The 25,695-nt window shown below is 46.0% G+C and overlaps 1 protein-coding gene across 1 annotated transcript in view; it reads right to left on the bottom strand.

Moving 5' to 3' along the window:
* The window catches only part of BMP6 (bone morphogenetic protein 6), a 152,300-nt gene extending 130,512 nt beyond the window's left edge, over positions 1 to 21,788 (bottom strand). The window contains exon 1 of the mRNA XM_070584024.1: positions 21,000 to 21,788. Coding sequence (XP_070440125.1) covers positions 21,000 to 21,642 — 643 coding nt within the window. The 5' untranslated portion in view covers positions 21,643 to 21,788. The remainder of the gene's footprint in view (positions 1 to 20,999) is intronic.
* Between the last annotated feature and the right edge of the window lie 3,907 nt (positions 21,789 to 25,695).

Here is a 25,695-nt window from a genome sequence, read left to right as displayed (position 1 = left end):
ATCTTACTATTTATTAAGTCTCTCTTTCAAAAAAGGATGTTCACTTTGTTGTTAAAGAACAGAGAATAAAAATAATCAAAGAGATTTTGATTTTTTTTTTTAAATTTCAAATTCCAGAACCAGCTGGAAAAATCTCAAGATACCTCCAGTGGAGGTCCCTATTATTTATACAGTTCATTTAATTAAGCAGCAAAATGACAGGTAAAACACAAGCAAACCACACAACAAAAATAAAAAGTTATCGTAAAAGTCACTGTGGGAAATCTCAAGCTAACTCACTGCATTATACAATTTCAGAAACTGAAAAGAGGGAAAATATCTGCTCATCTTTCAGTTTCAGAACCCCTCTGCTTCCTCCTGCCACCGTTATCATTCCCTAATTGATATGCCCCAAACAGATTTCTTAGTACCCACTACACTCCTGAAGTCCCGTGGATCCACACACCAGCCTCTCCCTTCTAAACAGCCTGCTGCTGGAAGAACGTGGTCTATGTATTTTAGTATCCTTGGTGCTTGGCAAAGCAGCTGGAACAGAACAGGCATGCCAGTGCTTAAGTAGATGGGTATACAAATGGCACTGACAGCAGAAAAGTGCCCTTACATACGTGGTATCCACCCTTCAGCCTCCCATCTGCCACCCATTCTTGCCCATTATCACAATTTATGCCTTTGCTTCTGCTGGTTCTATCATCAGGAGTGCACTGCCCCTTGCCTCTTTAAATCCTACCCACCCTTTGAGGCAGTACTTCTCAAAGTCTGGTCCAGGAACCACTTGATTAGAAACCATAGGATGCTTCTTAAAATGCAGATCCCTTGGTCCCACAACAGACATAGTGAATCAAAACCTCTGGGAGGGAAACTCAGGACTGTGCATTTTAAACAAGCTCCTCAAATGATTCGGAGGCCCATTATCTATGGATCACACTTTAAGAAAGTTTAATGTCAAGTCAAATCTGCTGTCAGAGTTAATCAACCAAGTGATGTCACATTGTCCCATCTGCACTGGGGACTGTGTATGACACATAACCACTTGGCAAAAGACTCCAGCCCCACAGACATGGTGACACAAGACAGGGTGTAGGCCATTTCTTTAGAGAAGAGTCCCATAGGCACAGCTGCAGAGGTAGGGGTGGACCTACTGGCTCCCACAACAACAGGCAATGGTTTCTTTGACAATTTATTATTGATCTCGAGCAGTAATTGTTTCTCCTCTGCCTCATTCTGAAAATAGATCTGAAACAATTTACAGAAATACAATTTTACAGAATAAACATCAAGCAGATTTGGAAATAGGAACAAAAGGAAAACAGAGCAAGAAAATAAGGCAAGGTTAATGTAGGAAATATAAATACCAAGCAACAAATAGAAGAGGTTCTGAGTGAATGACCAGAGTACGGAAACAAGATCATTTACAATATTCTCAATATTCATAATGTAAAACACACGTAAGTTAGAAAAAAATCCTGTATTTCCCTGATACTAGCAATTTGAGCTAAGCACAGCTTCATATTCTGAAAAGCATATCACTAACATGAATTACCTATCCCCACCCCTCCCCAGTGGAGAGGCAGTGGTTCATCAGGGGTTGCCTTTTGTAAACGAAACACACAGCAGACAATGAATATCTACAGGAAAGTTCTAAGCTCTTCCACTGAAGCATTGAAAACCAGTGATATCGATGTGGGCGTTCAAAATGGTGATACTAGAGATTTTTCCCATTCTACTATGAAACCTGATCTGGTTAAGTGATATAGGGATTTCCAAACTTTTTTCAACAGGTTCATCCTCTATTGATTCCAGGATTAGGACATCATCATACCACAGCAGCACACTTCCAATCCTAGAGACTAGGGCCATCAAGGGATGCAAGAAAATTATAGGACTATGGAAATCATGGGACTATGGAACTCCAAAATTACAGGCCTATGGAATTGGGATGTTGCTGAGTACATGATGAGTATCTGGACATCAACAGTGACTCCTGGATCATCCAGCTTGAGTAGGTTTAACCATGGCAAACAGCTCTATCCGGTCAGAAACTGACCTCGGGCACTGAGCTTGCTCACAGGGTATCTATGGTCCCCACAAATGGCACAGGCCCTGAACATCCTCCTTTATTTTACCTTATGTTGAAAGAGTACTTTAGCTTGTTACATGTAGCATCTCAATTAATCCTCCCACCCACCCTTGGAAATAAAGCAATTATTACTTCCTAGTTTTACAGGTGACAAAACGGGAGCACACAGAGAGGTGACCTAAAGCCACGTAGCTGAGGTTTCGGGAAAGCCCATATTCACACACAGGCTGTCCTCCAGCCCCCGCAGGTCAGCCCCTCCAGAATGCCCCCCTCCAACTGCTCTCATTTAAGGGATTCCAAGGAAACAAGAATGGTGACAAAGCCCTGTATAAATTACACTGTAGTCATTTTTTATTGCTGCCTTAACAAATTACCACAAATTTAGTGGCTTGAAACAACACACATTTATTATCTCACAGTTCTGTAGGTCAGAGGTCCGACACGAGTCTCGCTGGACCCAACTCAAGGTGTCAGCAGAACTGCTTTCCTTTCCGGGCGCTCTGGGGGAGTCTGTTTCTCTACTCACAGGAGTTGTTGGCAGAATCCCACTCCTTGTGGTTGTAGAGCTGGTGTCCCTGTTTCCTTGCTGGCTGTCGCCTGAAGGCCGTGCCCAGCTTCTAGAGGCCACTGTGGTCCTGGGCTTGAGACCCCTTCCTTCCTCCATGTTCGAAGACAGCAACAGCGGGGTGAGTCCCTCTTGCACTTTGAACCTCTCTGCCTCTTCCTCCACCTCATCTCTCCGGCTATTCTGCCTTCCTCTTCTGTCTTTCAGTGCCCAGGTGAATAACCATCCAGGATAATTGAGTACAGCAATCTTAATGCCTTTGAGCCATGGAAGGCAAGATATTCACAACCTAACACCAGGGGGCGAATACCACAGGGGCCAGAATCCTGCCTCCCGCGAACACCAGCACTGAATGTCTACACATCTCGAAACTCTCTCGTACATACAGTTGCTCTGGTTTTTGTATATCAAGGTAATGACGTTTTGTGAGCTGCACACTGAAAACAAACTTTCCTAGGAGTGGGTGTTTACGTGATTAATTAGGGAGGTAGAAAGGAGAAGAGCCTGTCACCTGCTGGAACTGGCACAGGCTAATTCCGCAACCCAGGGGATGACACCTATCTTTCACGCTACCTGTTACAGGTGTGGCTGGCCAACAGAGTAGAGACAAACCAGGTGGAAAATGAAGCGGAATTTCAATCTGGTCAGCTCAGTTGGGCTGAGGAGCCTGTGAATGGGGCTTAGTTCATTGCTGAAGTCTCCTCTGGAGCCAATTAGTTTCAAAAACGGGAACATTCTCTGCACCTTGACCACAATTCTAAGCTCACAAATGGGTGTTTTTAACTGTGAGAAGAAATGAAGGCAAGAATTCCAGGAAGACCAGGGAACGTCTATTTAAACGTCTATTTAAATCACAACCTTTCCGATTTTAGTTACTGGAAGTGGCACTTTTTCCACAGGTTATAACCTCGTAGGGGCTATTCATGAATTTGTCGCCTAATTTCCTCTCTTTATTAAACATTCTAAACTTAATTGAAGGAAAGGAAAAATGCAAAATACTTTTAAAATTTCAAAAAGACCCTCAAAGGCTCCAAATACAGATTAAATGAGGGTTTTACCTGGACAACGGCAAAAATGTCCGAGCTGGTCGCCCCATTTCCAGCCTCCTCTCTTCCTGGCCTCCTCCCCACCGCTCCCAGAAATATCTTCCCAGAGCACACATCAGTCACTCCACAGCCTTCCAAAAAGTTGTAAACAGTTCCTCACGGCCTACAAAATAAAGTCCCAAAGCCTTAGAATCACCTCAATACCCCTCACAATCCGGTCTCAGCCCACCTTTCCAACCTGCTCCCGAGGAGCCCCACAGCGCCGCCAGGGCCCCCTCACCCTCGGATCCAGTACCTCAGGCCTCTTGCCACACCAAAGCCCCATCACCAGCTCCCTCCCCCGTTCCTCAGTCAGGAAAGCCTGCACCTTCCACATCCACCAGCAGGAATCCGACTCTTCTTCCTGCGCTCACCCTGAACGCATGTCCCCCCAGAAATTAATCACAGCTTCCTTGGTGCTCCCATTATCTTCTGTTTTTACCTCTACCATAGGCACCACTATACTCTGCCTGGGGTCAGGGTTAGGCATCCACGCTTCTGCCTCCTTCTCTCCACTCAGCAACTACACCTCTCCCCCTCCCTACTATCGTCAGCGCTTAGCCTGCTGCCTTGAAAGGGCTCCATAAACACTGGACAACCGAATTTAATCTGTCATTTCTAATACTGAAGACATTGTCTGGGTTTAAGGAAGCTTCTTTCTGGGTGTGCCACCCAGTGCCTCAGATTCCATTTGGTTTAGAGCCACCTTGTCACCGTATCTTCCAGGATGTCAAATGACGCAACAATAGAACCTACATATTTTTGTCTTCATGTGCTGTAAGTAATCCTTTCATAAATAGATCTTTTTCACATTCTCTGGGGGGGTAGACAGATAGTCTCTGTAAAATCTTTCCACTTTTCTGTATGTTTAAAAATTGTCACAAAATGTTGGCAAAAATTAAAAGACGAATCGCAACTCAGAATTTGCTTCCTCAAAAAGGTGTGAAAGTAAATCACAATATTTGCAGAAATCAACATGGAGGAAGCCAAGAAGTCATTGTGGAACTGTAAACGAAAAGCACTTAGGTAAGACTTTGGTAAAACATGTTCGCTGCCCAGTAGGAAAAAGCGTGTACCGTAGTTGACCTTAGAGAATCACGGAAATAAATTCCTCATTCCAGTGAAATGTTCTGGTGACACATTTTATTTTTGTAGCATTAACAGGGCTATCCCGGTTGTCTCTGTGGTTTTAGTGATGCAAGGTGGCACCTCAGGAGAAGTTTCAATTCTGATTTCAGCTTCCTACGAGCCAGGCCCCAGGCACCAGAGGGCCGCGAAAATACAACGTCCAACGAAGGAGACAGAGAGAGATCAAGTGTATGAGAATGAGCAAGCACTCCACTGTCCTGAAAAACAAGGCCTCGAGGTGAAAAAGAAGTCAAAGGGATGACCCACGTGCTTCGGGAAGAGTGTCTCCTGTCATCCCACACTCAAAGCAGAGCAGAAGTGCCGGGGTTAGAGGACGTCCTCAGACACAAGATACCTCATGACTCTAACAAGAGCCAACCAATGGAAAAAAAATAATAATAAGGACAAGAGAGATATTACCATAGCCAAGTCACCTTAACCTTGTAAGTTCAGAATAATGCAATGTTTCACACTATTACTTCTTCCTAAATATGGCCAAAAAAACAAAAGACAAAACAGTAAAGTAACCAAGATGTGGAAACAACCTAAGTGTCTGTCAGGGGATGAGAGAATAAAGAAAATGTGGTATGTATCTATATATACGTACACAATGGAATATTATTCAGCCTTAAAAAAAGAAAACCCTGCCATTTGTGACAACATGGATGACCCTGGAGGACATTATGCTAAGTGAAATAAGCCAGACACAGAAAGACGAATACTGCATGATCTCATTTAGAGATCCTAAAACAGTCAAACAGCAGAACCTAAAACAGTCAAACTCATGGAAGCAACAAGTAGAATGATGATTGCCAGGGCTGGGGGGGGAGGAGAAAAGGGAAGACGTTGGTCAACGGGCACGAAGTTTCAGTTACGCAAGACAAATGAGTCCTGGAGATCTGGTGTACAGCAATCTGAATATAATTAACGATACTGTACTGCATACTTGAAATTTGCTAAAAAGGTAGATCTTGTGTTCTCACCACAAAAAATGAAAAGAAAATGGTAACTATGTGAGGTGATGGACATGTTAATTAGCTTGATCGTGGTGATATTTATGACCTACACTTTATATACAATTTCTATTTGTCAATTACATCTCAATAAAGCTGGATAAAACCAACAATAAACTACTTATTTGGGGTTGGGGACTGTAAAGGAAGTATATACTATATAATATACCTTCCTCTATATCTACATATATTTTAAAAGTATAAAATATACAAGATTATCACTTGATGGGACTTACAAACGAGTCTCAAGTTATTTTCATATTTCCCTTGGCTACATCCTTGAAGTTCATCAAATAAAACACGAAAGAGAACTAGATTTGCTACTTCTGTGGACCGTATCAACCCCATCTCTCTCCCTTTCCTCCATGCTCAGGCTAATATATATCCCGGAAATGAAAGTGTTTATGTCTTGCATACTCTGGGCAGGGAGAGCAAAATTTAAGTGGGATAAGGGGGCAAAAAGTTCTCTGTTCCAGGATCTACCTGTCTCATTATACATAATTTAAGTACTGAAGAGTTGTTTAGCTTTAAACAATTTTTATAACAGTCTATAAAAAGAGAAACATCACATCTTGTATGTGCTTACTCTGATTTGACATTTTTTCCAACCTATTTGGACCCACTTGTGCCCACTTAAGCAGTCTCTCTGGATTGGCTGCTCAGAGTTTCATTCTGCCTGATTCATTTCACCAATGGTCTGGAAATACAGCGAGGCAATAATGCACGTCTATTCCGGGCAGCCAACCAACAGACCACCCTCCCCCTGGCCAGACCTCCGCTCCTGGGTAGGGGTATCTCAACCCTGCCCACAGCTTTGATCTGTTTTTGGTTTTTAAATGCTCCCTGTTGCCTAGTGGGGAGCTAAGTGACTTTGCTTCAATAGACATTATGTCACCCCCTCAGCCTTTATGTAAACAGAATGTCTAACACCTTCACGATGTAAGCCAAGCCAGCGAGCAGAAAGTTGAAGCTGACAAGATAAGTATTTTGCGTCGGCACCTGCAAGAGGAGTCATGTCTCCTCGCACGCAAGCTTGCTGCATGGCACCACCAGGAAATTTAAATTTGGACTCAGCAGCACTTCTTTCTGTCTCCCTAGCAATACTTATTAAAGTCATAATGACATCAGATAGAGGGAAAATAATATTTCTTCTTCCTGAGGCCTTTTTTTCTAAACCATCTAGAAACTCACAGAACATAAACCTCTGAAGGAGAAGGCAACGTCTCCTGTTATAACCACTGCTGCTAATGGACGTTAATAAGCAGTCCTCATAGCCGCACGGCACTTCACAGTCTATCATTCTCTCGTTCAAATGTTTGATGTTATTAGTGATGAGAGAAAGAAAGAAGACAGCATGCGCCAATTTTATTTTATAGAAACTGACCTTCATTTGTCCAACGAACATTTATTGAGTATCAAGTAATCTAAGGCACCATGCTAGGTATTGGGGAGGATCAAGATAAATATTGTATGATAAAGAATCAGAGAAGTCAGCGTCAAAGGTGATTTGCCCAAATCCTCACAGCTGCTGAGGGGCAGAGCCAACACTGGAACCCAAGGCTCCAACTCCTTCCTCCGAGCTACACTGAGCTCATCCACAAACACACGCCTGAAATGAGAAAGTCGCTCCAGGGTGTCCCGCACCAGGAGGAGTCTCCTGTCACTAGGCCCCAGATGTTCTTCCCAAGAGTCACGGCATGGGGGTGAGCAAATTTCAGAAAGGGTCCCTTGACAAGATGGCATTTGAGCTCGGGTTTAAAGAACAGAGAGAACTGAGAACATGGAAATGGGCAGTTGTGCAATGTAAATGGGAGAAATCATGAGAAAAGGCCAGAAGGAAATCACAGAGCAGAGTTAGCCAGCTGAATGAAATGATGGTGTATACAATGATGAGTGGAGGAGACGAAACTGAAAGGGGTAGGAGTCAGAACGGCATTGTGGCTTTATTCAGTAGGCCATAAGCACCCAATGACGGTGATGGAGGAAGGATAACAGAGCACATCTGTGCTACAGAAAACTCGAGCAGGTGTTGATGTATGGATGGACTAGCAGTAGAGGAAACCACTACAGAAATCAAGGTCAAGATCATAAAGACCTCACGTAGGGAACTTGGGGAGACAAGAGAGAGAAAAGGTGGGAAGATGGGACTAAAACATTTTGGAAGCAGAAGCAGTAAGTCTGGCAATTGATTGGGTATGGGAGTGAGGGCAGAGGTTAACGCTGAACCTGAGTAACCAGCACCCTGGTTCTCAAACCTTAGCCATCACTCTCAGCTCCAAGTGAGCTTGTTAAATCATAGATTCCCACACCGAATCCCACATCAAAACCCCCGAGCCAGGGCCACATCCAAGAAGCCACACTGGGCGTGTGCTGATCCGCACTCTTTGTGACTGGCCTGCAGCGAGAAAAGTACAGAAATGGAGGCTGTTGAGACAGTTTGACAGCAACCTGACTGATAATTTTGTACCAATGGAATCTCATGGTTAAAAATTGAGGCTTGACTTTGTATTTTGGGTTTTTTCCATTTCACTTTCTAGTAATTCATTTTTAATGAATTTTATAAAAGTATGGGCCCACAAAAATTAAAAATTAAAATTTAAAGAAAAAAACTGGTTCTCATGCAAAGACAATTTGAAAAGCACTGCACTGTATGATTCTGGTACCAGACCACACCTGGACCACACTCTAAACACATGGGTCAGGAGAGGAGAAACACATGAGGAGGTGCTCGGAGCTGAGAGACCTCCCTGCAGCTGACATCTGGCCTTCTGACTACACCAGCTGCTGGGTGCCCCATCACCGTGGCCTACTCTTCCACCAGGCTACCAAGCCTCCACAGTGGGTCACCTGAAAGCCTGGCACCTGCCTGTCATCATGCCTTATGGCTGTATATCATTTCCCAACTCCTATACCTGAGCGCGCTCTCCGCCCCCACAAACCCTTTAGCTATCTCAGCCCCTTGTGTAGGTCTCGCACCACATGCCAGTCCTTCTGAATCTTCTGCTGTTCTTCAGAAACTGTCCCAAAATATGGCAGGAGTCTGCAAGATAGAAAAAGAACCAAGAGGAAGCGAGCAGCATTACAGAAGCTAAGGAGAGAATTTTTTAGAAGGACTGTACAGCAGAGAAAATGGGAATGATAATGACGGTGATAAAGATTTAATAACGAAAAGGCTTGCAGAGAGAAGGATGAAGACTCAAGACCTTCATTGGTTGCCTCTGATAGAAGAATTTCAGCTGAGTGATGGGGACAGAAGGCAAGTGGAGAGGAGAGAGTGGGTGGCAAGGAAAGAGCAGCTTCCCTGAATGGTGGGGAGACAGGGCATGGTCAAGCAACTTCACACAACTGTTCTATTATGTAACCGGTGTTATCTGGAACATTATGTTAATGCTATTCTAAATAATAATTTTCTCCAACAATCTCCAAATTCTCCCCTTACTACCCAGTAATCTTTAGTGTAAATTTGCAGCTATAAAAGTCTCCATTTTTGACTTGTGAGATAATAGGATAGTAAGTGACATCAGTCATTCTTTTTTTTTTGAGGAAGATTAGCCCTGAGCTAACATCTGCCGCCAATCCTTCTCTTTTTTGATGAGGAAGCCTGGCCCTGAGCTAACATCCATGCCCATCTTCCTCTACTTTATATGTGGGACGCCTGCCACAGCATGGCTTGACAAGCAGTGCGTCGGTCCGCACCCAAGATTTGAACCAGCAAACCCCGGGCCGCCAAAGTGGAACGTGCGAACTTAACTGCTCTGGCCTTAACTTAAGGCCAGCCCGGACATCAGTCATTGTTTAAAGCAAAAGGCCATAGAGAAATACAATACTTACATTTTCTTGTAAAAAAAAAAAAAAAAACACAGTTTCTATTTAAGCTCACAGAACATTCAGAGAAGGATGAGCATGGGGGGGAAAGTTGGAGGTAAATTGGAGTCTACTTTCATAAATGTCTTGGACTAGTGCCCTACCTAAATTGCCAGAATTTAAAACAGAAACACAGGAAAGCATCTTTGTGTTATTTTCCAGAAGGATTGAATCTTCTAAACTTGAACATTTAGAAATAAGATGCCAATAGGATCACCAACAACCCGAAAGTGCCCTCAGATGCTTGATCTCAAAATTAGAAAAGAGATCTATCTATTTTTATTATTATTTCCAAAAATAAATATGGGAGGTGAGATATGGGATAAAGGCCGGTCACAGCTGCAAAGAGCAAGCTTGACCCCCAGAAAGACTTGACCCCCTGGTTCTCTGATCCAACAAAACCATTCAAAACATCCTCAGCAAATTCCATTCTGAAGGATGTTCAAAGCCCACAAGATAAAAGCATGGAGAGCAAGGGCATCAATGAAAGACAGGAGTTTTCACCGCACTTCCTGTGTTAGGGTCAGTCATTCATTCCTTGGCATAGGCAACTGTTTAAAAGAATAGCTCAAGCTATGACTTGATTGTGTCTTGACTGTGATGATGATTTAAAGGTACATATATGTGAAAGCTTATCAAATCATATATTTTAAATAAGCAGCTTATTGAATGTCAATTATACCTCAAGAAAGCTGTTTAAAAAAATAAAGACTCACTAACAGAAACACAATAAGGACCACTCCTAGAATTGAGTTCCGAGCATTACCTACTCTGAGGTTTCTCTACTGTGTTCCAGGGAATTGAAAGGTCATAGCAATCAGGGTCCAACCAGGGAAAGAGAAACCCCCGCAAGTGTTTACAACAGAGGGAATTTAATGCAGGGAACTGGTGGCATAGCAGTAGGAGAGCTAAGCAGCCAAGCAGGTCACGGTGAGACAACCCAGGGATTAGCAACAGCAGGAAGCCATTTCCACCCTCAGGGAGGAGGCAGAGAGCCCAAGGCCACCAGCACAACATGGAAGCTCATCCAGAGAGAGCAGCAGCGACCGAGGAGCAGTAGCCTAGCTGCTGGAAATGCAGTGGCCTGGGGTTACACCCCTGCCCTCTAGAGAAGACCAGAGGAAGGGTCAGGAGCGGATCTGGGGGCAGAGAGGCTCAGGTCTGACACAGAGGTGTTTCTGAAAAAGGGGGTTAGAGAGCAAAAATAAATTCAAAGAAAACTCTATTAAAACAAGTTAGCCAACTTCTTTACTGGTGGGCTTGTCATGGCTTTAATATGCTAACAGACGTGTAAATATCAAAGAGAGGAATATCATAGAAAGTGCTTCCACAATCTTCTTTTGCAGAACATTTTGGAAAAGTAGTGTTCCATGAAACACTATTTGGAAAATACTCATCTAGCCCAATATCCACATTTTACAGACAAGGAAAGCCATTTTACAAGAAAAGAGACCCAGAAATTTGGTGAAGCGGCTGGAACAAGAATTATACTTAATTTAGAAGACTTGAGCAAGTATTATCCCTTTAAGACTAGAGGCTGAATTCAAGCTTCCTGAATCTTAATCAAGTGCTCTTTCCTCTACTCTGTACTGAACGGGCCTTAAGTACTTTCTAGCACCATTAAGAAAACCAGCTACTGGGGCTGGTGGTCAAGTTCGCACGCTCCGCTGCAGGCAGCCCAGTGTTTCATTGGTTCAAATCCTGGGCACGGACATAGCACTGCTCATCAAACCACGCTGAGGCAGCGTCCCACATGCCACAACTAGAAGGACCCACAACGAAGAATATACAACTATGTACCAAGGGGCTTTGGGGAGAAAAAGGAAAAAAATAAAATCTTTTAAAAAAAAAAAAGAAAACCATTATAGTGGGCAATGGGCCATCTTGGTGGTAAAGAACTACCAGACTCCATGGAGATGTGTACGAGCTGCTCTCTTAGGTCAACGACAACAAAAGGCACCAACACTATGAGAAAAGAACAGATATAAAAGAGGAAATAAACCCAATGGAGTTGCCAAATTTATTAATGGGGGGGAAAGCAAGAGAGAAAAAGGGAAACTAACCTCCACTGGGTACCTCCTAGATCCCTGCACCTATGTTGGATTCCACAGCTTGTAACGATGACACAGATGTGCATGTGTAACAATAGGGTCAAACAACTTCAGTTAAGTAGATGAAATAACCAAAGTGCCAGATTTGTGGGAGGAGTTCCCACAGCTGGTGTTAGGAGATTCTGCCCTAAACAGACCCCATAAAAATGCTAAGGCCTGTTCCACAGCCCTCTCGGAGAAATGTAACTCTCCAAAAATCTTCAGCCGAAGGCAACTATGTCCTCCTCACTATTACCCACCATAAGTCTTAGCCCTACCCTTTGGTGTCATTTCACTTTTGGCTCAATTAAACTGCTATCCTACTGGACAGAGACGTAGTTAAACCACAGCACATCCCAAGTGAGATGTTATGGACCAAAGCTGAACTTCTCAAGTCCACTGACACTGCCAGGCCCCAAGCACTTCCCTCTTTTTTGAGAAGTTTCATCTCTGCGGAGGGGGTCTGGGGGTGTTTAGCTAGAATTCAGTAAGAAAATACCTGATGATGATGGAGACTTGACATGACAACTATCGAGGAGAATTCATGAAATGTCCCACCTGTACAGTATTTGGAAAGAAATGTTCACAAGTGCCCAGAATATCTCAATGAATTGCTACCTACTGCTCAAGAGCACTCTTTAGAGTTATCATGTTCCTTGTTTACATTATTGCATTTTCTTACTTATTTACCACAATCTGTGGAGCCCTTTCTCATAGAAACAGTTCAAAACAAAGGAGCCTAATCTACACATCACTCACAAAGACTTCTGGACTTATGGAGTCTCTATTAATTGAGTTTTAATCTGATCTAAACAGTCTCTCCTGAGGAAACCTTTTAAAGTCCCCTGGATCCTGCCTCTAGGGCCAGTAAAAGATATTTCTGTGAGTTTCCCAATCCAAAAGTCACACTTAGTTTTAACATAAGTTTTCAGAAAGGAAGGAAAAATATGTAACCCCTCCCCTAACCACCCCCCAAATTTCAATAATTTCCAAGCACAGAATTCCTATAATTCTTGTTCATTCTTCAGGCTCCTTTCTTTTACTCCCCCAAATCCTACAGAGCACGGATCAAACAGGGCACAAGCCAGGGAGAAATTTAATCGTTCATATCTCTGCCTGAGGGATTGTCTAGGTACTATGGTGACAGACACCTCACTGAAAGTATGCAGAGGAAAAAAGATTTTTAACTCCTAGACTTAAAAAAGGGTGGGAGGAAAGAGATTTCGAATGGATTTGGTGTCCACACACAGAAGCACAAAATAAGCTCACATAGTGATCAAAATTACTTATATACCAATGTGGTAAAACCCTACAAATAAAATATCTTTCAACAAAGGCATTTTATTTCCCCCACACACACAAGACCCTGCATATTTTGAATTCTAAGATTTTTATTGATTTTTTTTTCTGGTTAAACATACAGTTTCTCCACAGAGGATTTTTAGGGCAGTGAACTACTCAGTATGAAACTATAATGATGGGTGCACGTCGTTACACATTCATCCAAACCCACAGAATGTATGACACCAAGAGTGAACCCTAACGTAAACTGTGGACTCTGGGAGATGACAACGTGTCAGTGTAGGTTCATCCATTGTAACACATGTAGCACTCACGTGTGGGAGGCTGATAGTGAGAGAGGCTGTCCGTGCAGGGGCAGAGAGTGGATGGAAAATCTCTGTACCTTCCACTCAATTTTGCTGTAGACCTAAAGCGGCTCGAAAAAAAAGAGTATGTTTTTTAAATGCACAGCTTCTCTGTTGTTAACTTATTCTGATATGGAAGTGTTCAGATAAAATCTGGAAAGAACAAAGTCAAGCAAAACTTTTAGTCCTTAATTTTGTAGTTTACAAAGCTCTGTCTTTAGAATACTTAAATGTCATTCATAGATTCAAAAGAGAGAGAAAATAACCAGTGATTATTTCTCAGTCATTAAGCAAGGCCAATGATAAAAATCTTCTGGCCTCATCAGCACATAAAGCAGCTCCTACCAATGAGAGGGTTAGTTCACGCTCTGCTGATACACAAATCAGAAGTTTTTGCCAGCCCATGTTCATGTACAGGAAACCAACAAGACTGTAAACACAGGAACAACAATCAACAAAGGCAGATGTTTAAGGATGGAAGTCACATTCTAGACAAGGTGAAAAGGGTAAGTGGCAGGAGAGTCATAATAAGGATGCGGCAGATATCAAAGTTCAGCGCGGAGAGGGCTCGCAGTCCCCTGCCAGGGCACACTGTTTTCTGCCTGCTGTGAAGCCACTCCACTCCTCCCTCCCCGACCGAGCTCTCCATGATGAGAAAACAATATGAACATAACATCAGCACTATGGAGCAGGGACATTTCAGGCCTAGGACAATCCCAACCTATCTAGCAGGATCAGTAATCAAGGGCGTATGCCCATGAACCTGAAAGTCAGGAAGACTCTCCCACTCGGAACCAGAACCTCATTCTGCAAAAATGTTTGAAAGGGAGTCTTCGACCCAGTCATCTGGGACTTGGATAGAGATAACAAGACCGTAGGGACCCATCAAGGAATTACCTGATGTAATTTAGATATCATCTCTATTATGGACTCAATCTCTTTAATAATGGACATGGGAAGGGCAGGAAGAGAATCTGTGCCTGCGGACATCAGTGGAACAATGCCGCTCAGAGCAACGTGGTTTTCAACTCACTTTCAGAGCAGAAAACAATTCGTTGGGGTCAACAGTCCTTCGACACACCAAACAAGGGGCTATTTATAGATACGCATAGCTTTTTCTTTTCTAAAAGCAGAGTTCTAGGAGAGAACACTATCCACTAAGAGAAAACCCACAAAATTCCAGATTTGGGCCTCCCCACCTCTTGCCCAGGGCTGTGCTCTTGCATGCTTTTGGAATTTCTCCTTAATTATCCACTCACGCCTGACCAACAACCCCACGGCCCTATCCCTCTGATGCATTAGGATCTCTTTGTGGTTCTCTTGGTTGTCCCTTAGCCTTAAGATTTAACAATGGTGAAGAGGAAATGATCCTGAATAAATCTAACCAATTTAACTGCAAACATATGAGACTGGATGATAGCCAAGAACCTTTAAAGCTCTAAATTTTTTGATCTGTGGATGACACAAGTTTACCAATAACTCCAAACTTCCCATTGATGACAGAGAAAACCCGATTTAGAAATGGGCTGTCTGTTGCTGGGCATGCTTCCCCAGAAAAACAATGTCCTGGAAGGTAGCTGATCCCAGCCAGCCAGAGTCGAACTTTATCCATAAGGGTGCTAAAATGCTATATATTTACAGTGGGGGAAAAATGCAGAAAATATTATTTCCAAAACACTAGTAATTGAACAAAAAAATTCCAACCAACTTCAGTGAACTACTTATTTATCTCTAATGCTTGTGGTGGAAGATAAGCAGGTATAATTCTGAGGTTCTGCAAATTTCTGGCACCCTCAACACTTTAGAGCTTGATGGCCCCGGGTCTTTAGCAACTGCAATTTTCATTAAAATAAAAACGGTTTTCCTTCTCCTTGACACAACTGTCACCACTTTCATAGATTCCAGGTAAGACTGGAGCCATCTTCTGGCTCACAAGTTTGCAGAGTTGAAAGAGATGGGGGCAGGGTATTGAAGCAGAGGTGAGGGTATTACGAGAGGAGAAATGTGTTTGAATAGAAGCAACTCAGTTGTTAGGATGAAAACAGAGAAAGGAGGACAACGCAATGCAACAGCTCTTTGTGGGGATCACAAAAGAAGAGAAGCTGCCAGTTACACCCCATACCAGCCTCTGGGTGACAGCCTGTGGCCAGGGCAGCCATGTTGCCCAGCAAGCTGTTGGGTTGTACATGGGAGGGTGGGACAGACAGGTTAACGTGTAACAGCTGTTTACATGCATGGGGATACTGTAAACTGTTCATATCTTAGGGAGTTTATTGATTTCTACTCCTTTTACTCAGATACATATGGAAGCTTCTAGTCAGGAACATAATTATCTGACTAAAATATTGCCTATTTTCCTTCCCACTGTTGGAAATGCCAAATAAGGTGACGTGAGGGAGGAAACTCAGACAAGAGGGAGGAAAAACAGAATAAGGCTCAAAATGGAAAAATTAAGAGAAAACTGTAATGGCTTTCTGTTAAGAAAAAATAAGCATTCCATGGAACAATTCATTTTAAATACGGGATGGGAAGCAGAGAGTGGAGGACTGACTTGTGAAAAAGTTACAGAAAGCTGATTAATTATCCAAGAAATGTTACCCTCTTCATCCTCCTCTTCTAACTCAGCTTCTTCAACAGATGAGGGTGAGGCAGAGAGGACAGCGCTGCTATCTGTGAGAGTCGCCTACGCCACCTCTTAGATCCAGGATTCACCCACCCACCCCCAAACTCAAGTAAAATATTAGTTTGAAATCCAATATTTAAAGTAGCTAAACTCTGAAGACAACACAGTGATGATACAATTACTACATGCTGAATAAAGTGCTGACAGCGATATTTTTTCACTTACGCAGATTTTTCTATCACTAGGAACCCTTCCTCCATGCTAATCAGACGTAAGCTCAAGCAGAGGAACTAAGCATGACTCAGCACATTTAAAAAGGATTTATACCCATTCTTAGAAGGACAACCAGAGGAAACACCATCCGAGGTCTAAACAATGGTATCTGCTTGCCCTTTGATCTGAGTTTAAGAACACTTTGTCCAACTTTTCTGTTGAAATACCACTGAATTTCACATTTACTACTTGAAATCTCTTCAGGAGAACATCCACGGTTTCTCTGAACCACACTCTTGCTACCAGATTCTCCACACTATTTTTGCTGTGAGTAGCTTGCAGGCATGGATTTATTTTCTGCTAACAAAAATCTTCATAAGTACAGGCAGCTTAAATGAAAAATAGTACTACTGATCCGATGTTTATGAGAAAAAGACAGTACAGCGTATCTGGTTACAAACACAAGTAGGGAGTACTCCATTTTTCTTCTAATTTATGTTTCCCAGGAGTAATTCTGCTCAGAAGATTGCCAGTATTTTTAGTACAATAAGTTTCTTGTTTCTGGTGACTTGTCCTAATACATACTGATTCCCTTTTCTGAGCATAATTTGAGTTTTTTATTTCTTTTTATCCTAGCATCTGGAGATCAACACTTCATTAATTCAAGTTAGATAAACGAAGTCTGAAATGCAGAGCTTTAAAGAAACTTTTGCACTACTCTCAAATATGATGCATATTACAAACTCATACACATATGGGTAACTAATACAAAAGAGATATATTAATAAAGCATTATGATATACATCAAATACCATGGACCTCAACGTCCTAAATGTCTTCACTTACTTCAAACATTTTACTTAATGAAAATCAGGTATACCATCTCTAAATGATCAGGCCTTCCAGATTAGTGAAATGTGAATTTTAAATGAGGGATATGTGTGTATTTTCATTAATTCAATCTTTATTCTGAAGCACCTTCTACATGCTCAGCGTTACGTTAGGGATTTAAATTACAACAGCAGATAAGCCTGGTTGCCTTTTGAGGCTGAGGGGTGACAAACAAATGAGTAAGCAAATTTAAAAGGAAAAAAATGCATATACTCCTTGTGATAAGTGTCACAAAGGAAATCAACAGGGTGCTGGGATGGTAAAGAAGAGGGATCGGGTTGGAGGCAGCCCCAATTTCTAGAGAGTGCTTAGAGAAGGCTTCTCTGAGAAGGTGAATTTTAAGCTAAGACCTGAAAGATATTCCAGGCTACTTCTCCAAGGTCACCGAATTGGCAAGCTTGCTTATTAGGCTGCCAAGACATTTTTAGCAGTAGAAAACAAGTAGAAAATGGCACCTATGGCCCTGATTGAATGCAGGTGCATGAGTGCACCCAGCTTGCCCAGGCACTCTGCATGCCAGCCATTCAGCTCGAGGGAGTTTAAACATCCCCAGCCTGTTCACCCAGGGAGAGTCAACACAAACAGCGGTGAGCTGGTCAAATGACCAGCATTCGGGATATGCAAGAGAAATTTATCCTGTTGATTCATACTTCCTGATAGCCACTCTGGCTGACAAGGCTCAGGGTATTTTAAACGTATCTCATGAGTAAAATATTCCCCGTCCCAGGGAAGAAGGATGTTTACAACGATGTAACACTTTCCCTCATCCTTTCAGCTTATAACCTACCTAACTCAGCAGGTGTAAGAGCACTTTAAAGCACAGTGCTGTAACAGGTATCTTTCTATAGGTCCTTTAATGAGGCACTGAACGCAACAGCTAAAAAGCCAGCCACACAGATTAGGAGATCTGTGGCATTCTCCCAACATTCTTAGAGAATCCACATTGCTAAGCAATTACTTTCTTCAAATGAACTGTCCTTTTAATGCTCAGAGCTATGATAATCAGATTTTATCACATTTCAGCCTCTCATTATGAAATCCCCCTTTTCTACTGCTAAATGGATGAAGATTAAGTAGAACCGCTTGACTGGCAGGTGGTGTGGCTTATGACTTGGACTCTACTCACCTGCAAGAGTTTTTCTCCTCTAACTACCCATGTGGAGTCCAGGACTGGACCTAGACAGAGTCATAACTTGCAGTCAGAAAGCCCAGGGGCATGACAGGAGGCGTCTGGGCAGAGGTCGCTCCCCAGGAATCTCCTTCAGTTCCGTATTAGCCTATCCCACACCTGAAATTACACTATTGTTGAGTTCTCTTGGAATTTTTCAGCAGTATTTTTTGGATCTTCAAAAATCCTTTATGAAAAATGAAACTCTGTCTAGGGAGATACTATGTTAAACCATCACCTTGGCAGGCTCAGTTGACAACCAGCTTCAAGCAGTATGACTCAGAAGCAGTATGTACCTGTAAACCAGGAAAGGTCAGAAAAGTAAGGAACGAGGAGAATTTGGAGGTCATTAAACACAGTAAATGGCACCATACTTTACAAACTTGCCTCAAGCCAACTGTCACAATTTCAAATACCATCTAAGCCAGTGGTTCCCAAACAATGGAATCACCTGGGGATCTTTAAAAATACTGATCCCTGGCTTCCACCCCACACATTCTGATTTCATTGGTACGGGTACCATCTGGGCCTGTGGATGTTAAAAGCCCCCAGGTGATTCTAATGCGCAGCAACATTTGGGAGCCACTGACATAAGAAAGCACTGCTTAATTTAATCTCTTGCTGGGATGATTTATTGATTTCTTTCAGACATCAGGATCTCCTGTGCCAGTGCTTCTCGACCATGGCAGCACATTAGAAAAACCCAAAGCACTTAAAAAAAAAAAAAAAAAAAAAAAAGCCAGCACCCACCCTCAAAGATTCCGACTCAATCGCTATTGCTCTGGGGAGCAGCCCCAGCATCCCTTCGCCCTTCAAGTGCCCCCAGGTGATACTAAGGGGCAGCCAAGATTGAGAACCACGGTCCAAGCCCAGCAACAGTTTTCCAGAGACTGTAACGTGATCCTCCGAGAAGAAGCCCTAAGCGCCACTCTTCCTCCACTTTGTCCAGGTTGGGACTATCCCCAAGAGGCAATAAAATATCTCCCCAAGGCTGTCAGGAAGCTTGGGGGAGGGGGCAGGTGAGGGCAAGAGGTGAAATTTATTAAACCAGAAGCAGCAGAGACGTTAGAATAAGGAATAGCGCTGGTCCTCCGCACCCTTCTCCCCGCCTCTCCAAACTTTGTTGACTGGCATGAGAATTTCCTTAGAATGCTTCCTGGAGGTGGCTCAACCTTGGATTTGGTTCCAATAAACTGTGAAAATTCTTGTCCAATCAGAACCCCTGGCATTGCAAGTAGCAAGACTGACAGGCCGTGAGCCTCCACTCCCTGTGAGATTCTGTTGCATGAATTTCCCAGGGGGATTTTTGCACCACTTGGATGCCAATCGTCCTGCTCCACATCCTCCCTCCCATCCCCCCACGGCCCCGACTCCTCCTTTCTTCCCCCAAAGCTCAGCGGAGTTGAGAATCAGCTCACAGATATACTTGTAAAGAACTCGCCGAAACATTTTACACGGGAATCATTCAAGTAAATAATGGCCTTAAGTGACGGGCGGACGTCTTTGACGTGGCTTGGAGACGTGTGTGCTCCTTTGGCAAGTGTCTGCTAACCCACTTTGGGGCCTGGGCAGAGCCACGCGTCTCACACGGGAAAGGAAGTCCGCGGAGACCCACCCCACAAAGCTGCGGCCCCAACTCCGGCCGTGGCTCTGCAACCCATTTCTCCGCCGAGAGCGCGTCCCCTACATGCCTTTGTCCACACTGAGTTAGTTTATGAATGAAGAGTAGCACAAATCCAAGGCATTGATTCTGAAAAAAAGTCTTCCTTACACCGTTCCCATTTACAGATGAGAAAACTCAGGGGGAAGAAAGGCTCTGTGATTCCGTCCGGGTTTGCCACAGAACATTTGTGGCGGAGCCCGATTTAGCCGCCCTTGAATTTCCATTCTGTTGCCTGGCAACCGGTTCAGACCAGCTCAGCGCCCAACGCCGGCCCCTAACCAGCACCCTTTCTCTGCCCGTAAAGTTGGGCAGCAGAGCTCAAAAAGTTGAGCCTTTGGGCGCACTAGCCAAAGGCATGTGAGCAAGGGCAGTAGCTGGGGTACCCCAACTCGTCTCGGGATCCCGCCCAGACTGGCGCACCTTGCTCTACAACCTTCCTCCCCCAATGCCACGGATACCACTTAACACAATCATGTCAAGTTTCCGAAGTTCTCAGCGGCTGTCGGATTCCCCAAAAGTCCCGGTGGGAAAACGCCCTCAGCGCGTTAAGGGTGCAAAAGAAAAGAGTCAGGAGGGAAAAGAATGTTGCAGAGCCTTCTTCTTCCCAGCTGGCCACACTCAGCCGGACTCTTCTACCACAGTCGGGTTAAGGTGGCGCGAGCCGGGCACTGTTGGGAAAAGCACGGAACTGCTCCAGGCGCCCGCAAAGACGCGCCTGCCCGGCGCCGCACTCCGGAGCCCGCGCCCGGCCCCCCGCCGCCCCCCGCGCCGCCGCGCGCAGCCCGGCCCGCGGCGCGGAGGACCGCGCGAGCCGCCCACCGCCGCGCAGGTGGCGGGAGCGCAGCCTGCTGTCCTCGCGTCCCCGCCGCGCCAGGAGCTCCTCCACTCTCACCCCACCCCACCCCCCCGCCCCGGGCCCGGGCAACTGGAAAGGGGGGAATGTTCTCGCCGTTACGCTACCCCAAATCCTTACCCAGGTTCACAAAGCTCATGACCATGTCGGCGTCGTTGAGGAAGGCGCTGTCCTGCGCGCTGGTCAGTGGGGTCGCGGCGCCGCCGCCGCCAGGTCCCGGAGCCAGGAGGCTCTTGCGGTTGAGGGGGTGCGCGGCTCCGGGGGGCGGCTGCCCAGGCTGGGGCGAGCCGGCTCCTCCGCGGGGCGCGGGCGGCCGCCTCTCCTCGTCCGACGGCCCGTCCTCGTCGTCGGCGGCGGCCAGGGCGTTGTAGAGATCCAGCATGAAGAGCGGCGCGGACTTCAGCCGCCCGGGAGGGGGCTCCCCGCGAGGCTGCTGCTGCGGGAGCGCAGGGGGCTGCAGCTGCTGGAGGCCGTGCAGGGGCCGCGGCCGGTGCGGGAGCCCCAGCACCGAGAGGATCTCCTTCTGCATCTCCCGCTTCTCGTGCGTCTTGAGCCGCCGATAGAGGAAGCCGGAGGAGGAGGACTGCGGCGGCGGCGGCGGCTGCTCCGCGTGGCCCGGGCTCCCGCCGTCCCCCAGCAGCGCCCCCCCGCCGGTGGCGGCGGCGGCGGGCAGGGACGGCCGCAGCGGCGGGGGCCCGCAGCAGCTGCACAGCAGCCCCCACCACCAGCACAGCCACTGCGCCCTCCGCGCCAGCCCCGGCATCCCCGCCCGACCGGGCTGGCCCCGCGGGCCCCGGGAGGCGTGGAGCGGCGGAGCGAGGCCGGAGCGCGGCCGCTGTGGCCCTTGGCGTGAACAGCCCCCGCCACCTCTCGGCGGGCTCGCTTCCCGTTCCTGGCCCTCAGTCCTTATCTCTCATGGTCCTCCGGGGCGCCCCCAATTGCCCAGACTGGAGGGGAGGCGAAGAGGGCGATCACCGGGAGAACCCCTTGGAGGGGAGGACGGGGAGCCCCACACTCCCGCGCAGGTCTCTGGAGGCTCAAGGTCCAGGCCAGGTGCGTCCGAGTCGGGGCTGCGCTGCAGCCAGCGCCCTCGCCCCTGAGCGGGTCACGGCGCGGTCACTCTCGGGCCTCCCTGCCTGCGCACGTGCACTGCCCCGCGCCCTCCGGGGCGGCTGAGTGGGACCCGGGACGGCGGGGGAGCAGGGCCGCTCACCAGCTGGGGGGGATGCCGGGCATCATCCCGCGCACGCCCCTCCTTGGCTCGCACCGCCGCCGTTTAGTTTACCCGGCCGTAGGGCCCAGGCTGTGGCGACAAAGCGTTCCGAGATGCCAATCTTCTCCGCGAGGCTTAACTTCCTTCTCGCTCACAAACTCCGCGCCCCTCCGCCCTCGGGCACTGTCGCTCCCCCTCAAAATCTCCGCGCTCCGCTCGACTTCCCAAGCGGAGGCGGCAAGGAGCTTGCTTTCCGTTCAGTGCTCGCCTGGCTGCCCCGCAGACCCCGCTCGCACAGGGGATGGGAGGGAAGGGGACCGGTGCGCGGAGCAGTGGCCCGCGGCGTCGGCGCCGGAATTCGCAGTCTCCCGCCTCTGTACTCTGCGCTCCCCGCAGCGGCCAACGTGGGCTTTCTGGTGCGCGTCTCGCTCAGGTACCGCACTCCAGCCCCCGGGATTCCCCGCCCTCCTGGGCAATGGACAGGCTGGCAGCCAATGGAGAGGCGCAGCTCCCCTGTATTTAAATAGGCCCGCCCCCTTCTTTCACTCTCCCTCTCCCCGGAGGCGTAGCCTCAGCCGCGCGTAGGTTTCAAGTACAGAGAATTCCCGGAGACACCCAAGGAGCCGCGAGGTAGCAAAGGCAAAGGGGTCAGTACTAGTAAGGATAACCAGATCCATACCCCAAAGTGAATCTTTTTTTATAATCACATAAAAGACCTAAATTGATGCTTTAACTAAATAAAGATAAAAATCAGCTATTAAATTAATGCCACCTGAATTAATTGAGGGAGCATAGAAAAATGATAGTTTTCCCATTCCTTCCTCAGTTTCTCTTATTGGTGTAAAATTGCGTTTAGCGGACACGTGGCTTTCAAAGGCAACTGCTGGAAGTTGGGACACACCCTCCGAGGAGCTGCTCGCAAACCAGCCACAGACAAGGCAGAATGTAAGCCAGACCCGGCGTCAAATATTTTGGGGCCAGATGTTTTGACTTCTCTCTTCATTGGGGCTCTGACTGGGCTTCTTAAGATAGGACCCAAAAGAAAGACGGCGTAATCAGATAATATAATAGAAAAGCCACCCACTATCTTCTTCGAAATGTTTCTATGCTCCAGTTTGTCTGTTAATGTTGCATTTTAATGTGTTGAAATACTATAGAGTTTATATGATGCAAAATAAATAAAACTTGAGGAGAGGTGGTATAGATAATTCCAGTAACGGTAGGGGCTTGGCATGTTTCCATTCAGGACAATAGCCAGGGCCCTGAAACTCAGGTGGCTGTGAGCATCAGACGAGATCAAGCATGGAAAACACGTGTTACACTGTCACAGCGGGCAGACTTCTCAAAGCCACTGCCCCCTCTACCCAAACAACACTACCACCATCCGCCATTCAGGGTGCAAATTCATTTGCCCTGACGCTCTCCAAGAATGCCCATCACTCTGTGGATCCTAGGAGCAAATTCACTCGAAACCTTAGGATCTTTTACCTGGTCAAAAGTGGGTGTATTAGAAAAACGTGCAGTTTGCTGACCTGGCAGTCTTAGCTCACAGAGTCCCCGCATCTGTGAGCCGGACTAAACAGTTAGAGACTGTGGGGTTTATGGACTTACGAGTTCATGGGGTTTCTCCTGATCCAAATTTTATAAGCATTTCTATTTTATTTCAAAGAATCTCTTTTGCATGATCGGGGTCTTTACCACCCACCATCCACTGAATTGCTCTTTCTAGTTCTGTCTTGGCCCAGGCAGAGTGGGCATTTAGGGCAGTCTTCAATTCTACAAATGTCCCATAGCCGTTGATCTCAGGCAAAACAACTTCAGCAACACTGAAGGCCAGGGATTCTTTCCATCTGAAAAGAGAATGCATCACTGCTTGGTCTGGGATGCCAGGACCTTTAGAATTCAAAAGCCTCCATCACGTCTTCCTTCTGTATGGGACTTCCTGTGAGCATAAAATCATTGCGGTGCATAAAATCACAGAAGCCAAGAGCTCTGATCACAAGATCTGAAATCTCAGCAAGTATATGTAGGCTTCCCACCAAGGGCCTCCTCCTCTCTCAAACCTAGTCACACCTTCTTCTTAAGACTTCTAGTGAGACACGAGCAGAGTAAAAGCAGCTCCAACCTATAAGGGCAGTAAAGAAAGCTGTGACCCATCTGTTGTTTATGTACCTGTTGTATGTGCATATATGATCTAGTGGAGAACACACACACACCATCTTGCCCTTTTCTTAGATACTTGGTTAGAGGGAAATGGACCTGTATGATATGGATCTAAAATGGTACTTAGTGATTCATCATCCATTAAACATCTGAGTAGCAACCCTGATTCAGGTCTGCAATGGACTGCCCATCCCATCCCCAACCCCAGATGGCCTCTCAGTTCCTGTCGTACGGTGCTAGAGAAAGGAGGTGCTGAGAGTGCCTCCAGATGATGAATACAAGAGCACACAACTCTCTTGAGAACCAGAAGAAAAATATGTGAAATGAAATATGACAGTGATCATAAGGACAGTGACGTTCATCTGAGGGCCACAAAGGGGGGTCTGCTCTCCTCATGTCCCCACCATTACCAACAGGTGCACATGTTTCTGGAAAACATTCAGAAACACCCTTGGATTGGATATTGGAGCCAAGGGTATAAAGAGATGCAGTTCTAAAATTTTTATGGCCTCAAAATTGAGACCACTGCTTTTCCAAGAAAATTGGAACCCCTAACCCTAATCACCCCTTCCCCCACTACCCGCTTCTCTGACCCCTTCCTAAAGCTCCCCAGAAGTCTCAGGACAGGGAGCTGGGCAAAGTCCAGATGTGATTCAGGAGGAACGGAGTGACGGGAGAGAAGCAGATCTGGCCTTGGAGTCTGCTGAGAGGTGTGAACAGACTGGAGGAAACCAGTGGTAACTTCGCCCCCTGCAGGACACCAAAATATTACCGGCTCGTCCTCTGCATGCCTGGGCAACCTTCAAAGTTCTCTGTGCATGTCTCCAAAACATCTGGGTGGAAAGAGGAGGAATTCAGTCAAGAAGCCAGATGTGGGAGCCAATCCATATCAAACGTCTGGTTGCTTGGCTGACATTTCACGCAGATGGCCTTCAGTTTTCTGGAAGTAGGTGGCCTGTCCCACTCCTGCACACCTAGCGAAGGAAGGGGGAACCCTAGGAAGGCACAGGTTTGTCCCATGCCTTTGGTGATACTGGGGCTAGGGTGAGAATCCCACCCCCGAGGGTTCATTAATGCACAGGCTGATTCGCACAACAAACAGCAGCCACCCTGTTCCTTTTCTATTATAAGGATTCCTGTTACATGTTTCTAACACACATGGCCAAATCATTTCTATTTTTAAAAAACGCTATTTATTAATTTACATTAAATATTCTATACTCTACACTTTCCTCTGAGTTATATTAGCATTAAACTGCAAGGGTAGTCTTTGATTTTATACTAAATCATACATTGGCCCCTTTCAACTGACTTTCCTGAAGAGGTAAGTAGCTGCTTTTAGAATTAATTTAACATAAATGTGTCAAAAGCTATGCTGCTCTTGTGTTGAAAAGCCTGAGGTACAGTCGCCTTGAATCCTTGGGAAACTCCTCTTAAAAT

Source organism: Equus przewalskii, chromosome 19 (genome assembly GCF_037783145.1).
Source record: "Equus przewalskii isolate Varuska chromosome 19, EquPr2, whole genome shotgun sequence".
In the NCBI taxonomy this organism is placed as follows: Eukaryota; Metazoa; Chordata; class Mammalia; order Perissodactyla; family Equidae; genus Equus; species Equus przewalskii.
The sequence above is the reverse complement of the archived record's forward strand: the minus strand, read 5'-3'. Positions and strand labels throughout refer to the sequence as shown.